Raw genomic sequence first — 18436 nt, 5'->3', positions numbered from 1 at the left:
CAAGTCAATCACACTTCTGTGAAATCAAACTGTCCACTTAGGTAGCAACATTGCTTGACAATCAATTTCACATACTGTTGTACAAATGGAATAGACAACAGGTGGAAATTATAGGCATTTAGCAAGACATCCCCAATAAAGGAGTGGTTCTGCAAGTAGTGACCACAGACACCACAGATCCTATGCTTTCTGGCTGATACTTTAGTCACTTTTGAATGCTGGCAGTGCTTTCACTCTAGTGGTAGCATGAGACGGAGTCTACAACCTACAGATGTGGCTCAGGTAGTGCAGCTGATCCAGGATAGCACACCAATGCAAGCTGTGGCAAGAAGGTTTGCTGTGTCTGTCAGCGTAATGTCTAGAGCTAGGATGCGATACCAGGAGACAGGCCAGTACATCAGGATACGTGGAGGAGGTCATAGCAGGGCAACAACCTAGCAGCAGGACCGCTACCTTCGCCTTTGTGCAAGGCGGAACAGGAAGAGCACTGCCAAAGTCCTGAAAAATGACCTCTAGCAGGCCACAATGTGCATGTGTCTGCTTTAACAGTCAGAAACAGACTCCATGAGAGCAGTATGAGGGCCGACATCCACAGGTGGGGGTTGTGCTTACAGCCCAACACCGTGCAGGACGTTTGGCATTTGTCAGAGAACACCAGGATTGGCAAATTCACCACTGGCGTCCTGTGCTTTTTACAGATGATGAAAGCAGGTTCACACTGACAGACCTGACAGAGTCTGGAGATGCTGTGTGAGACCATATGCTGGTGTGGTTGGCCCGGAGTTCCTTCTAATGCAAGACAATGCTAGACCTCATGTAGCTGGAGTGTGTAAGCATTTCCTGCAAGATGAAGGCATTGATGCTATGGACTGGCCAACCCGTTCCCCAGACCTAAATCAAACTGACCACATCTGGGACAACATGTCTCACTCCATTCACCAACACCACGTTGCACTACAGACTGTCCAGGAGTTGGTGGATGCTTTAGTCCAGGTCTGGGAGGATATCCCTCAGGAGACCATGCACCACCTCATCAGGAGGATGCCCAGGCATTGCAGGGAGGCCATACAGGCATGTGGAGGCACACACTACAGAGCCTTATTTTCTTGTGTTTTAAGGACATTACATCAAAGTTGGATCACCCTGCAGTATTTTTTTCCACTTTAATTTTGAGTGTGAGTCCAAATCCATGGCACAACCAACTATGTAAAAACGCAAATTACTTAATAAGAACATTTCCTTTATTCAGATCTATTGTACCTTTATTTTTTATGCAGTGTATATATATATATATATATATATATATATATATATACGTAAATACAACAGAAATTTCCATAGTTATACAGTAGAGTCCCGTTGAACTAGGACTCAACCAACTGGCAGTCTCAAACAACCAGCAGTAAACAGAGGAGCCATGGGGATGTGCCTCTCTCTCTCTATTACAGAGCAGCATGTAGCAGCAACCACTTTTAATAGAGCTCTGGATTCTGGTCCTCTTCCAGCCTTCTAACTGCCTGCTGCATCCACCGTTGGCTCCCGAAATGTCACCAAACCCCCATGAGGTCATGTGCTTGATGCATCTGGAATTGTACAGAGTGGATACAGCAAGAAGTGAAGAGGACCAGCGCTCTGGTAAGTGGTCTTCACTGTGCGTTGCTCAGCATTTGCTTAGGGGGAGGGGGATGTTTCTAGCAACTGTGATTGAATCAGGCCCTAGAATGGTTGGCTATTTTACCACATTGGCAGATATGTACTGATACTGTATATTTTGTAACTATATTACAGAACAGTAGAAGACCTACAAATGATTTTCAGTGAACAGAAAATCATGGAAGAGGAACTGAAGATAAAAAGGGTATAATGTTTTCAATGTTTTGTATTTTGTGAGTTAACAAGACAGACATCAATTTACTATATTAGTGGTGTTCAGAACATTAATAGGCTCCGCCACGTAGGAGGATAATATAATATGAGTCACAAATGTTTCTGTTTGTGCGGCGCAACACTGAGCATACCGGTAAGCATTATTCTTGCGTATGCAACATGAATAGAAAAACATGTATTTTCTAAAGCAATTTTCTTAAAATATTCTAGGTTTCTAAAATCACCAGATAAACATTAAAGGATATAGTATATATGTACAAGAATAACTTTTCAATCTTATAGGTGGCAAATGTGTTTTTTTTTCTACATTGAATAATGTCTCTTATGAGCAGCTTTGGTATGGTGTTAATTTAGGCGGTGGCATTGATCTAATACATAACTAAAGTGATTACCATAAAGATTTTAGCCATTGGTGACTGGATCTGGTGCCAACGGTAAAGAAAATAAGAGAATAGGAATTAAGCATTAATTTTGAGGCTTTGTGTTAGGGGGCAGAGTAGGTGAAGGTTAGTTTTTATCAGCTAAGGTTAGGATGTTAGGGTTTGGCAAACAGGAGGGGTTAAAGTTCAATTGAAGTGAGAGGCATATGAAGGATGCTGTATTTTTAACAATACAAGTTGCTTGGTACTTTCATGCATCAGTAGTGTCTGAATTACCCACCTGAAACAAGCATGCAGCAAATCCAGTCAAACTAAAGGGCAAGGCAGAAACTTCCACATGCTTGTTCATGGTCATGACTACAAGTATTAGAGGCAGATGATCAGCAGGATAGCCAAGCAATTTGCATTGTTTAAAAGGAAATAAATATGGCAGCCTCCATATACCTCTCAATTCAGATGTGTTTTTACTTAAAAGGAGGAGGGATGTGTTAGGAATCATAAAGAGTGTTTTTGTCAAGAAGAGGTTGATGCTAAGGGATAGGTTAAAGAAATACTGTAGGGAGGTCGGGGGAAAATGAGTTGAAGTTACCTGGGGCTTCTAATAGTCCCCCGCAGACATCCTGTGCCTACGCAGCCACTCACTGATGCTCCGGTCCTGCCTCCGGTTCACTTCTGGAATTTCGGACTTTAAAGTCTGGCAACCACTGCGCCTGCATTGCTGTGTCCTCGCTCCCGCTGATGTCACCAGGAGCGTACTGTGCAGGCACAGACCATATACTTTGCCTGAACTGGAGGCGGGGTCGGAGCATTGGTGAGTGGCTGCGTGGGCACAGGATGTCTGCGGGGGACCATTAGAAGCCCCGGATAAGTTCAACTTATTTTCCCCCGACCCCTACAGTATTCCTTTAAGCTAAGGTGTTAGGTAGTTGTTAAGTTTAAGAAGGAGGTCAAGATTAAGCATTATGAAGGAGAGAGAGTGATCCCTGAAGAATAGATTAAAGAACTGCTAAACATTATGGTGAACAGCTAAATTATCATTACATAAACTTTTCATGCTACAGGACAGAATGGTGCAGATAATGCGCTGGAATAAGGCAAACATTGTAAAGGGTTGGTACAAAGAACAAATTGCAAAGCAATATATCTTGATGCAACACCTTTAGCGTTAATGGCACCTATTTTGCACACTAGGCCCACCAAAAGGATATTACTATATTTCACTCAAGGCCGGGCCGAGGCAGCGGCGAGAGAGGCTCCAGCCTCAGGGCACAGTGTAGGAGGAGGAGTACAACTCACTCAGCTATCAGTTCCCTATTGTGTTTCAAGCAGAGAGAAATAAGAAAAGCAGATACACGGCAGTGACTGCAAGCCAGATAACCAGAGATTAAGGTGTTGGGGGGGGGGGGGGGGCATGGGGGGCACTGGGCTGCCTCTTAGTCTAATGGCAATCAGTGTGCGAAGGCTGGGGTGGGAGGGATGGAGGGGCACACTTAAGTGTCTCAGCCTTGGGTGCTGGGGAATGTGTACCAGCTCTGATTGCACTAATTGATATTTTACTATTGGCGTTGCAATAGTTCTTTTTTTTCTAGTGCTTTTTATTTGTTGCTTAGCTATCTTTAAGCAATCTGTTACTCCTACCAAATGTCTAACCTCGCCCCTACAAAAACAATTTCTGATGAACCCTAACTTTTTCCCTATTGTATACACCTTCCTGGCACCTAATCCTAAACTTCACTGCTAATGTCAATTTCTTTATGACACTTAATGCTAACCTCCTATTGGTAGCTCTCTAGTTTCTAGTTATTAAATCTAACCTCAAAGTTTATTTAATGTGAATCAAAGTTTATTGAAGCAGAATAGCATTCTACGTGTTACAGACACAATTGTCCTTGGTCATTTGTGCAAAACAAATGTCAAACATTTCCTTCTATATTGTTACACCACTTACAGGAAGTGATATCATATTAATTATTAATTTACAAAAATGAACCATTAAAGGGAACCTAAACTGAGAAGGATATGGATGTTTCCTTTTAAACAATACCAGTTGCCGGGTAGTTCTGCTAATCTCTTTGCTGCAATAGTGGCTGAATCACACCCCTGAAACAAGCATGCAGCTAATCCAGTCGGACTTCAGTCAGAGCACCTGATCTGCATGCTTGTTGAGGGGCTGTGGCTAAAAGTATTAAAGACACAGGATCAGCAGGAGAGTCAGGCAACTGGTATTATTTTAAAAGGAAAAATACATGTCCTTCTCAGTTTAGGTTCCCTTTAAATACCCAAATAGGAGGAGCAGTGTTGAAGTAACCCTCTACTTACATATTTTCCTGACCACAGTCAGCCCAGTCAAAGGACATCCCACATTGGCCTCGATTCATAAAGCATTCCCGCATGCGTTAACCTCCCCGGCGTTCTATTGAGATCGCCAGGGAGGCTGCGGGAGGGTTTTTTTTTAATAAAAAAAAAACTATTTCATGCAGCCAACTGAAAGTTGGCTGCATGAAAGCCCACTAGAGGGCGCTCCGGAGGCGTTCTTCCGATCGCCTCCGGCGCCCAGAATAAACAAGGAAGGGCGCAATGAGCGGCCTTCCTTGTTTTGCTTAGATCGTCGCCATAGCGACGAGCGGAGTGACGTCATGGACGTCAGCCGACGTCCTGACGTCAGCCGCCTCCGATCCAGCCCTTAGCGCTGGCCGGAACTTTTTGTTCCGGCTACGCTGGGCTCAGGCGGCTGGGGGGACCCTCTTTCGCCGCTGCTCGCGGCGGATCGCCGCAGAGCGGCGGCGATCAGGCAGCACACGCGGCTGGCAAAGTGCCGGCTGCGTGTGCTGCACTTTATTTGAAGAAAATCGGCCCAGCAGGGCCTGAGCGGCAGCCTCCGGCGGTGATGGACGAGCTGAGCTCGTCCATACCGCTCAGGAGGTTAATGCTGAAAACAGCTGACTTTACTGAACACTTAGCAAAATGTCAATTCATAAATGCTGTTACCGCATGAAAAGCTGAAAATCACGAGCAGTGAGGTAAATTACCGCCTTATACGGTGAATACCTCAACACATGTCAGTAAATGCCAATAAATGTCAATTCATAAAGATAAGGGCGGTATTCTCCGTGCCATTACCGTCTGCTTTGAAGAGGAGATAAGAGAGCGATAACAGGAAAGTTAATGGGGACAGATCTCCCAGGCAGCAGCGGTGAGAGCAGAACAAACAAGGCTTCCCAGAATACCCCAGGCTGTGTTTTTTTAACCTCTTGGGTACCTGTTTTCATATGTTTTTTACATCAGAAAGCCTACATGTGTAACATTTCTTGAATTTCTTCTAAGCTGTGGCAATTAAATAGATTGTTTAGAAAGACTAATAGACAGATTCAGCGCAGATTCAGGGCAAACAGAAGCATTATAACAAAAAATGAACATCTAAATGGAAGTTGGGGATGCCTTTTTTATTGTAACGCTGTCTCTGCACAAAGGACATGCATCAACTCAGGCAGCTTATCATGTTACCGCCAGCTTAGTTCGGGAAATTCATGAACTTCTATCGCAGCTGTAAACATTTTTATGAAGTAGCACACAAAAGTCTAAAATACTGAATGCGGTATTTTCCCAACAAGATTCTTTTCTTGCACAGCCTTTTATGAATTGACCCCATCGTGTCTCCCCCTGGCATACATGTATAATGTAATACAACAACATACCTATCTGCAAAATCAAATAAAAGCAACAATAAAAATATATTCAATGATTCCAAATGGTTCCTCCACCTCCTCTCTGTTGATCTACCTGGTCCGTTCTGTAATAAGCAATTTCCATTACTTGCCCAGTGCTTATTCATGTACTTTATATAGTTCTATTTTAAGTTTGACAAATGTTTATTTTAACATGAGCATGTGAGCCATTGTTACTTGTTGCTTGTTACTGTCCATCACTGAAAGGGTTTTTGATTCATCAATGTCTTGCTAGAGTAGAGGCACAGGCAACAATTAGGGCTTGTTCATTAGTGTTCGAATTATCCCGAATGCCACAAGGTCACGGGGAGTTCACTTACTTGTGTTTCATGGTGCTCTTCACAGGACATCAATGCTTCCTCCCTCTGGCTAGGATGGAGGAAGCATCAGATTCATGTGAAGCATTCAATATTGGAAATTCGAACACCAGCACAACTGCTCACAGCTTTCCTTTATATGTATGTAGATGCTGTATCACTATACACTTCATGTATGAATCCAATTTGTTTCTATGGGGTAGATTAACCTCCAGTATCCCTTATAATAATAGGCAAGTGTCCCTGTGTCTGTCCGTGTGTCAGTGCTTTTTAGCACTGCGCATGTGCAGGGACAAGACGCAGAGACACTGCCGAGAGCGGGAGGAGGACGGGGCCAGAGGCGGTGGGCGGACGTGGAGCATGTGTGCACGAAGCAGGCGCGCGCACGGCGGATTAGTGACAGACCTAGCCCATTTTTAAACAGGCTAAGGTCACTAGTGCATAATAATATGTGAAAATTCTTACATGTATTTCAATACGCTCTACTCATCAAGTGGTAAGACTTTACACTTTATTCTGCTTACCGCAGTTTATTGAATCTACCCGTTTGTGATTAGGTCCTATACATGCATATTAAGCATGCACAAAGTTGCCTTTCAATGCATATATTCTGAGTACTTGTGAATAAAGAGGTTCGGATGGACCTTTGCTACCTCTTGTACAGTAGTGGGGACATTGTTATGTTCATTCTGCTCTCTCCTTACTGACAGGACACTACCATATCAGACACTGATTATATTAAGGATTTAGAGCTAAGCCTATTGTTTGAAAAGACCAAGATTTGCAAACTGCAAAAGAATTTGGAGGATGCTAGGGTAAGAGAAATTAGCTCTTTTGCTAGTTATAGGGTGTTAAATACCTTGCTTCAGTGTATTATTTATAACTATATACTGTATGTGTATTTAGGAAGGCATTTTCCTCATAATAGGGTACAGGCCATGTGATTTTTTTTCCGCCTAAGCTTTAGGCCTACAAAGCAGTATATTACAATAGTCCAAACGAGATATAGGGAACCTAAACTGAGAGGGATATTTATTTATTTATTGTATTTATAAAGCGCCAACATATTACGCAGCGCTGAACATTAATTTAGGTTACAGACAATATTTAGGGGTGACATACAGCAATATGACAATACAGGAATAATAGAAAAACAGATCACACTGCACAGTATGAGTGCCAGGTAATGCTTAGTCATTGGATTGAGCATGTAGATTAGGCAAGTTAGGTTCACTCAGATGCATAGCATGGGTTCACAGTAATGGAGGTGCATGATCAGGTAGGACACAAAAGGATGAGGACCCTGCCCAAAGGCTTACAATCTAGAGGTTATGGGATCTAGAGGGCAGGGGCGTAGCAATAGGGGGTGCAGAGGTAGCGACCGCATCGGGGCCCTTGGGCCAGAGGGGCCCTGAAGGGCCCTCTCTCAACTACAGTATTAGCTCTCTATTGGTCCTGTGCTCATAAAAATCACTTCTAAAGATACTTTGAATAGTGGTAATCATCAACAAATTGTTCCCCATCCCCTTCTAGCACCTCTGACACTGTAGTTGCCATTGGCAGGTTTTGGTGCGCCGTATTAATTGTTCTGTATAGAGTGCTTGGGGGCCCCATTGTATAACTTGCATCGGGTCCCACAGCTCCTTAGCTATGCCACTGCTAGAGGGATATGGATGTTTCCTTTTAAACAACACCAGGTGCCTGGCAGTCCTGCTGGTTTCTTTGCTGCAACAGTGGCTGAATCACACACCTGAAATAAGCATGCAGCTAATCCAGTCTGACTTCAGTCAGAGCACCTGATCGGCATGCTTGTTCAGGGGCTGTGGCTAAAAGCATTAGAGACACAGGATCAGCAGGAGAGTCAGGCACTGGTATTATTTTAAAAGGAAAAATCCATATCCTTCTCAGTTTAGGTTCCCTTTAAAAAATAATGTACCAACATTTTATTTGTGTCCTAAGTGAGAAAAGGTCAGATGCGATATGTTTTTTGAGTTGGAGATGACAGGAGCTGGTTAGGGAGTGAATGTGAGGATGAGGAATAAAAGAGAGAGAGGAGTCAAATATTACCCATAATCACCGTCCTTTGGGAACTGAGGTTATAGGGGTGTTATTAATATGTATTGTTATATCAGGCAGAGAGGTGGATTTCTGTTGTTTTGCCGATTGCTAGTGCACTGTGATTTACATGTATATCGTGGTGCACTTTTTCCATTAGAGCATTTCATTTTTCCCCAAGCGCAATCGTAGTGCTGCATGATTATTGCCATGATTGCGTTTCACTCCCGACGATGAACATTGCAATCGAGTGGAGTAGAAAAAGAAGCCTTTGCAAGCCGAAATTCATTTGCGATTGCACTTGCAAGTGGAAAAGGGCCCTTAAAGGAGTTATCAAGGCATTGTAAAAGAAATAAGTGGTACTTACCGCCGGGGGCTTCCTCCAGCCCCAAGCTCCCAGCATGTCCCTCGCCGCAGCTCCACCGTCAGCTGTTCGCCGCCGCTGCCTCCCGGACCCCAGCGATGACGTCAGGCCGACCTCCTGGTCGGCCTGTACTGCGCCTGCGCGAGCGGCACTGTCAATCACCGCCACGTGGGCCGGAGTGTACTGCGCAGGCACAGAACTACTGCGCCTGCGCAGTACTATCCGGTCCACGTGGTGGTGATTGACAGTGCCGTTCGCGCAGGCACACTACAGGTCATCCTCCGGGTCGGCCTGACGTCATCGCCGGGGACCGGGACGCAGCGGGGGTGAGGGACATGCTGGGAGCTTGGGGCTGGAGGAAGCCCCGGGTAAGTAGCACTTATTTTCTTTTAAAATGCCTGATAACTACTTTAAGGACTGGGGCCAAGAGGTACAGTTGTGTGTCATCTGCATATGGCGATTGTAGTGGAATCTAGAGATGGTTTTCAAGCAGTGGCTTTTGTGATTGAGGATGAAAAGATGTCAATGGAGAGGTTAGATTGTCTGAACCTGAGGAGACACACTAGCAGTAATCTCTAGCACTTGGTTATGAAAAAGTGCAATAGTGAGCACAGCTGGATGATGGCATATATAATTTTGCATATTTACATGTATTCCTTACAACTAAATCATACTGATTCGTGAACTAAGAATTTCTGCATACTTAATTATGTAGAATTTTAAGTTAATCTAAACCTAAAAATTACTTGATTTAAACTTTAAAAAAATTACATTTTTTATGTTATTCACACAGAGGCCGATAAATTGTACTCTGTTTTCCTGTACAATTTGTTGGAAGGTTTTCCAGCTTAGTCAATCCGGTCAATCTGAAATATGAGTTAATGAGACTCTTAATAATGAATTCCTGGCTAATGAGATCCTCCAAAAGTCTCTCACATTATAGTAGGTAAAACTATTATGGGTGTAAATATTTTATAGCATGCATGTCAATACCCACCTAGTTTTCAGTTGTAGATTATATCCTCTCAACTGCCCACAGCAAGGCACGCAAAGCTAACTGTAAATAGCAAGAGATGACTGCAATAGTCGAGTTGGAATAACATGTACTGTAATTGTGGGATGTAGTTCTGATATACTCCAACCTGGTCCTACTCTGCATGCAGAGACATTCACCATACCAGGCAGCAAATGGCTCTGTCACAACCTGGCGTTCAGTTTCCCCAGGATTTCCGTGCAAAAAGTGTTTCAATTAATTTCCAATAATTTGCAACCATTTTTTTTTGCAACCAATTTTTTTTTTATATTAAATTTAATACAGATTATTGTATTGAATTCAATTTATAAAAAAAAAAAGTGTTTTCTGCAAGATGTTGATGACGCTGTGTGACCCTGGTGTCATCAACGCTGATCAACGGGGGACATGTGATCGCTGAGGAAGAAGCAAAATCCGCCAAGGGACATGGAAGAACACACTGGGGAAGCTATCAGAGGTACGCGACGAGGGATCAGCATGCCAATGGTGAGTATAAGACCCAGATGTATAGGTAGAAGATGTGCAGCCAGGTATAGTTAGCCAGATGTGCAGCCAGGTATAGTTAGCCAAGTATAGTTAGCCAGGTATATAGTGAGCCAGAGGTTTAGCCAGGTATATAGTGAGCCAGATGTTTAGCCAGGTATATAGTGAGCCAGATGTTTAGCCAGGTATATAGTGAGCCAGGTGTTTAGCCAGATTTATAGGTAGCCAGATGTCCCCCTCCCGATCCTCCCCCCCCCCCCCCCCAGCACACTGTGGGTAGCGATCTGTGCTACCCACAGCGTGCAGAACAAGCATCCAGCCACCCTAGGGAATCCCTGGGCAGCCAGCGGGGCAGAGAATGTGCGGGGGATCCCCCTTGTATGTGGAGGCTGTGCTGGCGGGGGATCCCCCTCTGTGCGGGCGGGGAGAACCCCTTTATATGGTGGCTGTTGCAGGCAGGGGATCCCCCTCTGTGCGGGCGGGGGGATCCCCCTTCTATTGTGGCTTTTGCGGGCGGGGGGATCCCCCTCTGTGCGGGTGGGGGGATCCCCCTTCTATTGTGGCTGTTGCGGGCGGCCTATCCCCCTCCCTCCCGATGTCCCCCCTCCCGATCTCCCCCCCCCCCTCTCTAAGCCCATTGAGTAAATAGATTTACTCACCGAGGGCTTTCTCCAGCGACGGCAGCAGCACTTCCTCCTCCATCTCTGAAGTCTCGTTCTCTGTACAGTTACATTACGAGACTTGGTGACTTCACCAAGCCTCGTAATGTAACTGTACAGAGACCGGGACTTCGGAGATGGAGGAGGAAGTGCTGCTGCCGTCGCTGGAGAAAGCCCTCGGTGAGTAAATCTATTTACTCAATGGGCTTAGAGAGGGGGGGGCGGGGGAGGAGATCGGGAGGGGGGACATCGGGAGGGAGGGGGATAGGCCGCCCGCAACAGCCACAATAGAAGGGGGATCCCCCCACCCGCACAGAGGGGGATCCCCCCGCCCGCAAAAGCCACAATAGAAGGGGGATCCCCCCGCCCGCAAAAGCCACAATAGAAGGGGGATCCCCCCGCCCACACAGAGGGGGATCCCCTGCCCGCAACAGCCACCATATAAAGGGGTTCCCCCCGCCCGCACAGAGGGGGATCCCCCGCCAGCACAGCCTCCACATACAAGGGGGACCCCCCGCACATTCTCTGCCCCGCTGGCTGCCCAGGGATTCCCTAGGGTGGCTGGATGCTTGTTCTGCACGCTGTGGGTAGCACAGATCGCTACCCACAGTGTGCAGTCAGGCATCCAGCCATCCTGGGGAATCCATCTGATAAGAAAAAAATGCAGCCGGCGGGGCAGAGAAACAGGAAATCTCCCTGTCGGCATGGACGAGCTCAGCTCGTCATTAACGTTTTTTGCAAGTTTTTGCTGGACGACCTCAGCTCGTCCATACCGCCAGGGAGGCTACTCCACCCTCATCCTCCAACAACTTGCATTCCATTTCCATAAGCCTCAGCCAGCTGAAATCAGCCATTAAATAATTGATTGCATCTGGACCTCTGTGGACGTCTTCTTACCAACTTTGAGACAACAGTACATATACCCCTCATCTGACCAAAACAAACAAATTAATTGTGGGATAAACCAGCTTATTCTGAAAAAGCTTGTCTTAGGTGTATATATTCGTGTTTACTGTTTTCCTGGAGTTGGATGTAACATTTCTGTATAATGAGTTCTATATTGCCCCCCTTTAATGCTTGCTAATGGACTACTCACTTGCTGCCTAATATAGCCTACCCCTTGCTAAATGCCATTGTAACCAGATCACCTGCCATTGGTATTACCTTCACCTTCTGTTTGTGGGAATCAGATTACATACTTATTCAGAAGTAACAGATTACATTCGCCTCTTTCCTAATATCTCCATTACCAGAAAGGGTGCTATGCAGCATGCATGCAGTGCTGGACTATCCCTATAGAAGGTCCACCATGATTTGCAAAGTGGGTAATAACTGTGAATAAAATGTATGATTCTACAATAAAATATTACCAGAAATCAGTTTAACAATCAGAATTATTTGCATCTTACCAGGGCCGGTTTAAGCAACAATGGGGCCCCAGGGCAAAATAAACCTGGGCCCCCCCCCCCCAACATATACCCCGGAACAAAAATCGGCATTAGGGGACCTTTTTTGCAGCTGGTATAGTCAGGGTGTGAAGTCCCAATCGGTCGGAGCTCCACATTCTGGCTATCCCAGCCTGCATGGGGAACAAGGGGTTAAAAAGTTTCAGGAGGGGGGACCCCACATAATTTTTTTTTTTTTTAAATTCCCACACTCTAAACATAAAAAAAATAAAAATTGGGAAAATAGGAAAAAATGCCAGGGATCTTCATAAAGCCATATTGCGGCTGTATAGCGATTCCTGGCCAAAGCGCTGCGGCTGCGCATAGACCCCCTGGAAACCCCGTCAGGAAATTTATTGCGCTTTCGTTTGAAGCATGTAAAATTACACTACCGTTAGGTTTGCTACTAAAAGTGACATTTACCGCATTTAAAAGTATACTTTTTTCCTTCGAAACTTTAAAATCGATTTTCTCAAAAACTATAAGGTCTTTTTGAAAAATTGTTTTGTCCTCTTATTCCTAATGATCTCCTTAACATATCCTGCAAATTTAGGGTTTCTAGCATTTAAGGTGGATTTGCTATTAACCATTAATTCGGCAGGTTTTTAAATGTGTATTTTTTTTCCTTTGAAACTTTAAAATCGATTTTCTCAAAAACTATAAGGCCGATTTGAAAAAAATTTTTTTCCTCTTGTAGCTACTGGGGGCCCCTACAAGCTCTGGGGCCCTGGGGCAGCTGCCTCCTTTGCCTTAATGGTAGCGCCGGCCCTGCATCTTACTGACCATCCCTGTTCCGGAATTTGTGACACAAGAATGTGACTATAAAGAGTCAGCTCCATTGGCCCACGAGGGGATGTAGCACCAGAATAAACTGTTGTAAATTAAAGTTCGGGGATGTGGTGGAAAAGATTATCAGAGGTGAGGTTAGCAGTAAACATAGTAGATAGAGACCAGGTCAATGCTCAGGCCTTGGTCTTTTGTGTCAAATACTTACAATGTTGAGTTCAAAGGTCTTTCTTTCCTGTGCATTTGGCCTTTCATTTCCATAAGTCAGATTGCCAAACGATGTGATTAAGAAAAGAAAAGGTTGCGTGTAAGCCTATGGTCCTAAAGTAGTTAAGGGTTAAACATTTTAACTATAAAGTGTGCACAGCAGGGATCGCAATATGACATAAAATCTGTCTCATTCATCTGCCAAAAAAGGCAAAGCTTTTGATCTCTTCAGTATTCTCATATTATTAGGACTGTTGCTTTGTTTGCATCTGCTTTTCAGGAGACCTGCTGCTTCATTGCAGTGCAACAAGAAGAAAAACATGTATGTGCCGGCATGCCATATTATCGTTTTAAAGCCCAGGTGTCAAACTCCAGGCCTGGAGAGCCAGATCCATGCCAGTGTTTAGGATGGACTGAGAAAGAGAGGAATGTGTTCTACCTGATGGGCCACACCTTTCCTCATTCAGACCCATCAATTCATTTGAGCTGTATCAAAAATGTGTGAGGACCTCGGCCCTCGAAGGACTGGTTTGACATCCCTGTTTTAAAGTGAACTTGGGGCAAGAGTGAGAGCAGTGGTGTAGCTAAGAAGCCATGGGCCCTAATGCAAGTTTAGATAACAATTGATACAACAAACCAAAAACAATCAAGGACAACCACAGTGTTAGAGGTGCAACAAGGGGATGGGGAACAGTGTATTAATGATCACTACTATTCAAATCAACAATAGAAATAAATATTATCAGCACAGGACCAATAAAGAGTTAATACTGTGTTTGATGGGCGGGCCCCATGGGGCCCTCCAGCCCAAGGGCCCCGATGCGGTTGCTACCTCTGTATCCCCTATTGTTACACCACTGAGTGAGAGTAATATGGAGGCTGTCCTATTTATTTCCTTTTAAACAATACCAGTTGACTGGCAGCCTTGCTCATCTATTTGGCTGCAGTAGTGTCTGAATTACAACAAAAACAAGCAGCTCTGACAATATTGTCAGAAACACCTCCTTATCACTCTCACCTTGGGTTCACTTTAAAGAGAACCTAAACTGACAAGGATATAGATTTTTCCTTTTAAAATAATACCAGTTGCCTGACTCTCCTGCTGATCCTGTGTCTCTAATACTTTTAGCCACAGCCCCTGAACAAGCATGCAGATCAGGTGCTCTGCCTCTGACTGAAGTCAGACTGGATTAGCTGCATGCTTGTTTCAGGTCTGTGATTCAGCCACTATTGCAGCCAAAGAGATCAGCAGTACTGCCAGGCAACTGGTATTGTTTAAAAGGAAATATACATATCCTTCTCAGTTTAGGTTCCCTTTAATGTAAAATCACACACAAATACAAATGCACCTATCATATGAAAGTGGAGTATGCAACGGCTGGAGGAGATCAAAATTGGAACTCTCGCCATAGCAATGGCAAGAGACAACCCTCAGTCGTATCCCGGTCCATCTATTGCAGGCAGTGCACGTCCCACCACTCAAATTGAGTTCACGTGTCACTACGTTTTTCGGGGGCCATCTCCTTCGCCAGGTGACACCTCTCATGTAACTAAATTAATTTATATAGAGCTCTGTCTGCATTACTCCTGTATTGTAGCTCGTGGGTACTGCCATCTTGTGACTAAAAAAAGATTATGACAACTAAGTGCCTAATACCATTGAATAAAGAGGAATTACTACCATTTTCATGTGAGGGCTCGTTTCCACTATAGCGAATCCGCATGCAGCCACTGCATGCGGATTCGCATAGGCAATACAAGTGGATGGGATTGTTTCCACTTGTGCGTCGTGCGGGTGCGTTTTGGTGTGCGGGGGAAATCTGCACGGCAGAGCCATCAGATTTCGCGTGCAGCATGAATGTGGGCGAATCGCCCGCAATGTATTTAATAGGGAAATCGCATGCGGCTTTGTCATGTGGTTTCCCCCGCGATTCCGCGTGCGATTTCGCATGTAATGGTATGGCAATTTACACAGGCAGTGACATGGTTAAATTCGAACAACAATTCCAAGTTAATCCGCTGCGCTCAGCAAGGTAATGTCATCAGAAAGAAAGTTCGTTATGCCACCAATGAGTGCTGCTCCTTGTTTACTTTTGGGATCAATGTAAACGTTACTGGAAAAAACAGAAAAAAAGGAAAAGGAGAGGAGCGCTCTCTGGTGCATTAACTTCTTTAATTATACTTCCTGCACAAGGATGCAAAAATAAAACACGTACAATGTTCAATAAGAATAAAAGCTCATCATGATTATGTTGTATCACCGTGTCCCAGTTGTTACATCACCGATCTGGTCGCCTCCACACTATGGCCAGTAGTAGTGGGTGATCTACGGAATCCGGACACACCAGCGGGGTTTGGAACACAGGATTCTGCGGTAGTTGCCCTGCGCCTAGGACGTCATGACGCGTTTCGGCGTTCCACGCCTTCGTCAGATGACGTCAAGGCGCAGGGGATTGAATTAAAAAGGCTTAGTGTTGCCTGGCAACCGAGCGGGCACGCGTATGGCGGCCGTGTCGGATCAAATTAATAGCACTTGTTTAATTTCCAAACGGGCACGCTTACGGCGGCCGTGTAGGATCAGGTTAACTGTGCGTGTCAAGCCTGTAGTGTATGGAGTTGCCTAGCAACATCCATGGGCTGACTGGATTACTGCGCTCCTATGGCTAGACTAATAGGTTAAGAAGTACCACAAAGGATTTATTAGAACTAAAATTTGGCATTAGTCTCATAGAAAAATGCCTATTAAAAATAATTAAAAGCAATAAGCTCCTATAGAGATAAAATAAATTTTTTTATATATCAAAAACTGGATGTATTAAAATTTGGCAAACATGCTCTGGTCAAGTTGTATGACGTTGGGGAAACTCGTGTGGATGATTTCATTTCCAATCCAATCAAAAGCTAGAGGTTGGCCCGCAAAGGTGAAAAGGGCTGTAGCGCATGTATATATACAAAATGTAGCGTAAACAACGGTAATGCTACATGCTAATACATGCGTGCTAATTAGAGGGTTACGATGGGGAAAGGATACCCTAGCTGCAACAAATATAAATAAAAGTAAAACTGAGAGTAAAAAATGAAGAAATAGTATGTTCACAGGATTGTTGTGAACTAAACTGACTAGCCGTTTGGCGGGCATGTGTCAGGTTGTAATAATGACATATCCTTGAAGTGGAAAATGAATTATATATTAAATGATAGCTTTAAACTATCCTATACGGGGAGTGAATTAATTATAGTGGAGGATCTCACCAATGACCGCCGGAATTGCGTGTAACAAATTAGATACGATTGTAGTATTGTCACAACACAATCAATGCTACAAGGAGGAATTACATACATATCAATAAAAATGCAAAAGGATAAAAACAGGATTAAAAATAAGATAACTTGAATATTGTATAAAAGATATATACAATATATATATCACTTTTACAAATAATGATCAAAACCAATTTGCATGGTGGTTTTCTTCCTCTTGCGGGACTATACAGGTTCACACAGAGAAGAATGACAGAGGGACCTATACAATAAGTACTATAAATAAGGGATACATAAATATAAATATGCACACAGGTTGCTGTACAAGCTGTAAGAACAGCCTGTGTGCATTGCTACCTCATCTTAATCTATACATTAGAGGGGGGATCTTAGACACCATTATAACGTGCACCATCGTGCCTTGCTAGAACTGACCAATTGTCTAGGGATGTTAAACATAAAACGACCAATGGAAAAAAGTCATGTATATTCCACAGGCCGGTGTGCAAGATGTTTACAGTACATTTATATACTATCACATGTATGTAGGTTGACATAGATGTATGGGTAGATGCCCATATAGTAAGGGGAATTTTCAAAAGACATACACCGCCTGAGGGAGGGGGGAGTGAGAGGGGGGGGGGAGGGTTCGCTTATTCCCTGTCTCTGTTACTATACCTAATAGTCATAAATAAGTTAGATATAGGTAGCTACTTCTAGGCCTTCATTAAGTCCTACAGGGGTCAATGAGTTCAACCTAAAGATCCAGTATGTCTCTCTTTCACATAATCTTTTGTAACGTAGACCTTTGTTGGTATCTTTTTTAATATTTTCAATTCCCTTTGGGATGTTACCTTCGCTATCTATGGTGCATCACTAACCCTGTTCCCACAACTTAAAGGCAACTTTAAATGTAGTAAGAAGCGTTGCGGATGCTGTTCATACATCCAACACCGCACCTCTCAGATTACAGATAGCGAAGGTAACATCATCCAAGTAAAAGATTTCATCAATTGTGATTCCTCCTTTGTAGTGTATGTTCTAACTTGTGGGTGCCCTTTTAAATACTACGTCGGAAGGACAACCAGACCTCTACGGCAACGGTTAGGGGAACATAAAAGAAACATACAAGGCGGGAGCATTAAACACTCTGTCCCGAGGCATTTTACAGAAACTCATGAAGGACGGCCTGACAGCCTGAAGATCATGGGAATTGAAAATATTAAAAAAGATACCAACAAAGGTCTACGTTACAAAAGATTATGTGAAAGAGAGACATACTGGATCTTTAGGTTGAACTCATTGACCCCTGTAGGACTTAATGAAGGCCTAGAAGTAGCTACCTATATCTAACTTATTTATGACTATTAGGTATAGTAACAGAGACAGGGAATAAGCGAACCCTCCCCCCCCCCCTCTCACTCCCCCCTCCCTCAGGCGGTGTATGTCTTTTGAAAATTCCCCTTACTATATGGGCATCTACCCATACATCTATGTCAACCTACATACATGTGATAGTATATAAATGTACTGTAAACATCTTGCACACCGGCCTGTGGAATATACATGACTTTTTTCCATTGGTCGTTTTATGTTTAACATCCCTAGACAATTGGTCAGTTCTAGCAAGGCACGATGGTGCACGTTATAATGGTGTCTAAGATCCCCCCTCTAATGTATAGATTAAGATGAGGTAGCAATGCACACAGGCTGTTCTTACAGCTTGTACAGCAACCTGTGTGCATATTTATATTTATGTATCCCTTATTTATAGTACTTATTGTATAGGTCCCTCTGTCATTCTTCTCTGTGTGAACCTGTATAGTCCCGCAAG

At 44.0% G+C, this 18436-nt stretch overlaps 1 protein-coding gene across 2 annotated transcripts in view; it reads left to right on the top strand.

Moving 5' to 3' along the window:
* Nucleotides 1-18436, top strand: part of LOC137570735 (CAP-Gly domain-containing linker protein 1-like) — a 376864-nt gene that overhangs the window by 345062 nt on the left and 13366 nt on the right. Inside the window, exons 3-4 of one of the 2 annotated variants that reach the window (XM_068279456.1) lie at nucleotides 1789-1858; nucleotides 7020-7124. In XM_068279456.1, the coding sequence (XP_068135557.1) occupies nucleotides 1808-1858; nucleotides 7020-7124 (156 nt within the window). In that variant the 5' untranslated portion in view covers nucleotides 1789-1807. The remainder of the gene's footprint in view (nucleotides 1-1788; nucleotides 1859-7019; nucleotides 7125-18436) is intronic. The other variant, XM_068279458.1, reaches the window with a different exon arrangement.

This window comes from Hyperolius riggenbachi, chromosome 4 (assembly GCF_040937935.1).
Source record: "Hyperolius riggenbachi isolate aHypRig1 chromosome 4, aHypRig1.pri, whole genome shotgun sequence".
NCBI classification, from domain to species: domain Eukaryota; kingdom Metazoa; phylum Chordata; class Amphibia; order Anura; family Hyperoliidae; genus Hyperolius; species Hyperolius riggenbachi.
This window is presented reverse-complemented; position numbering and strand designations above follow the sequence as displayed.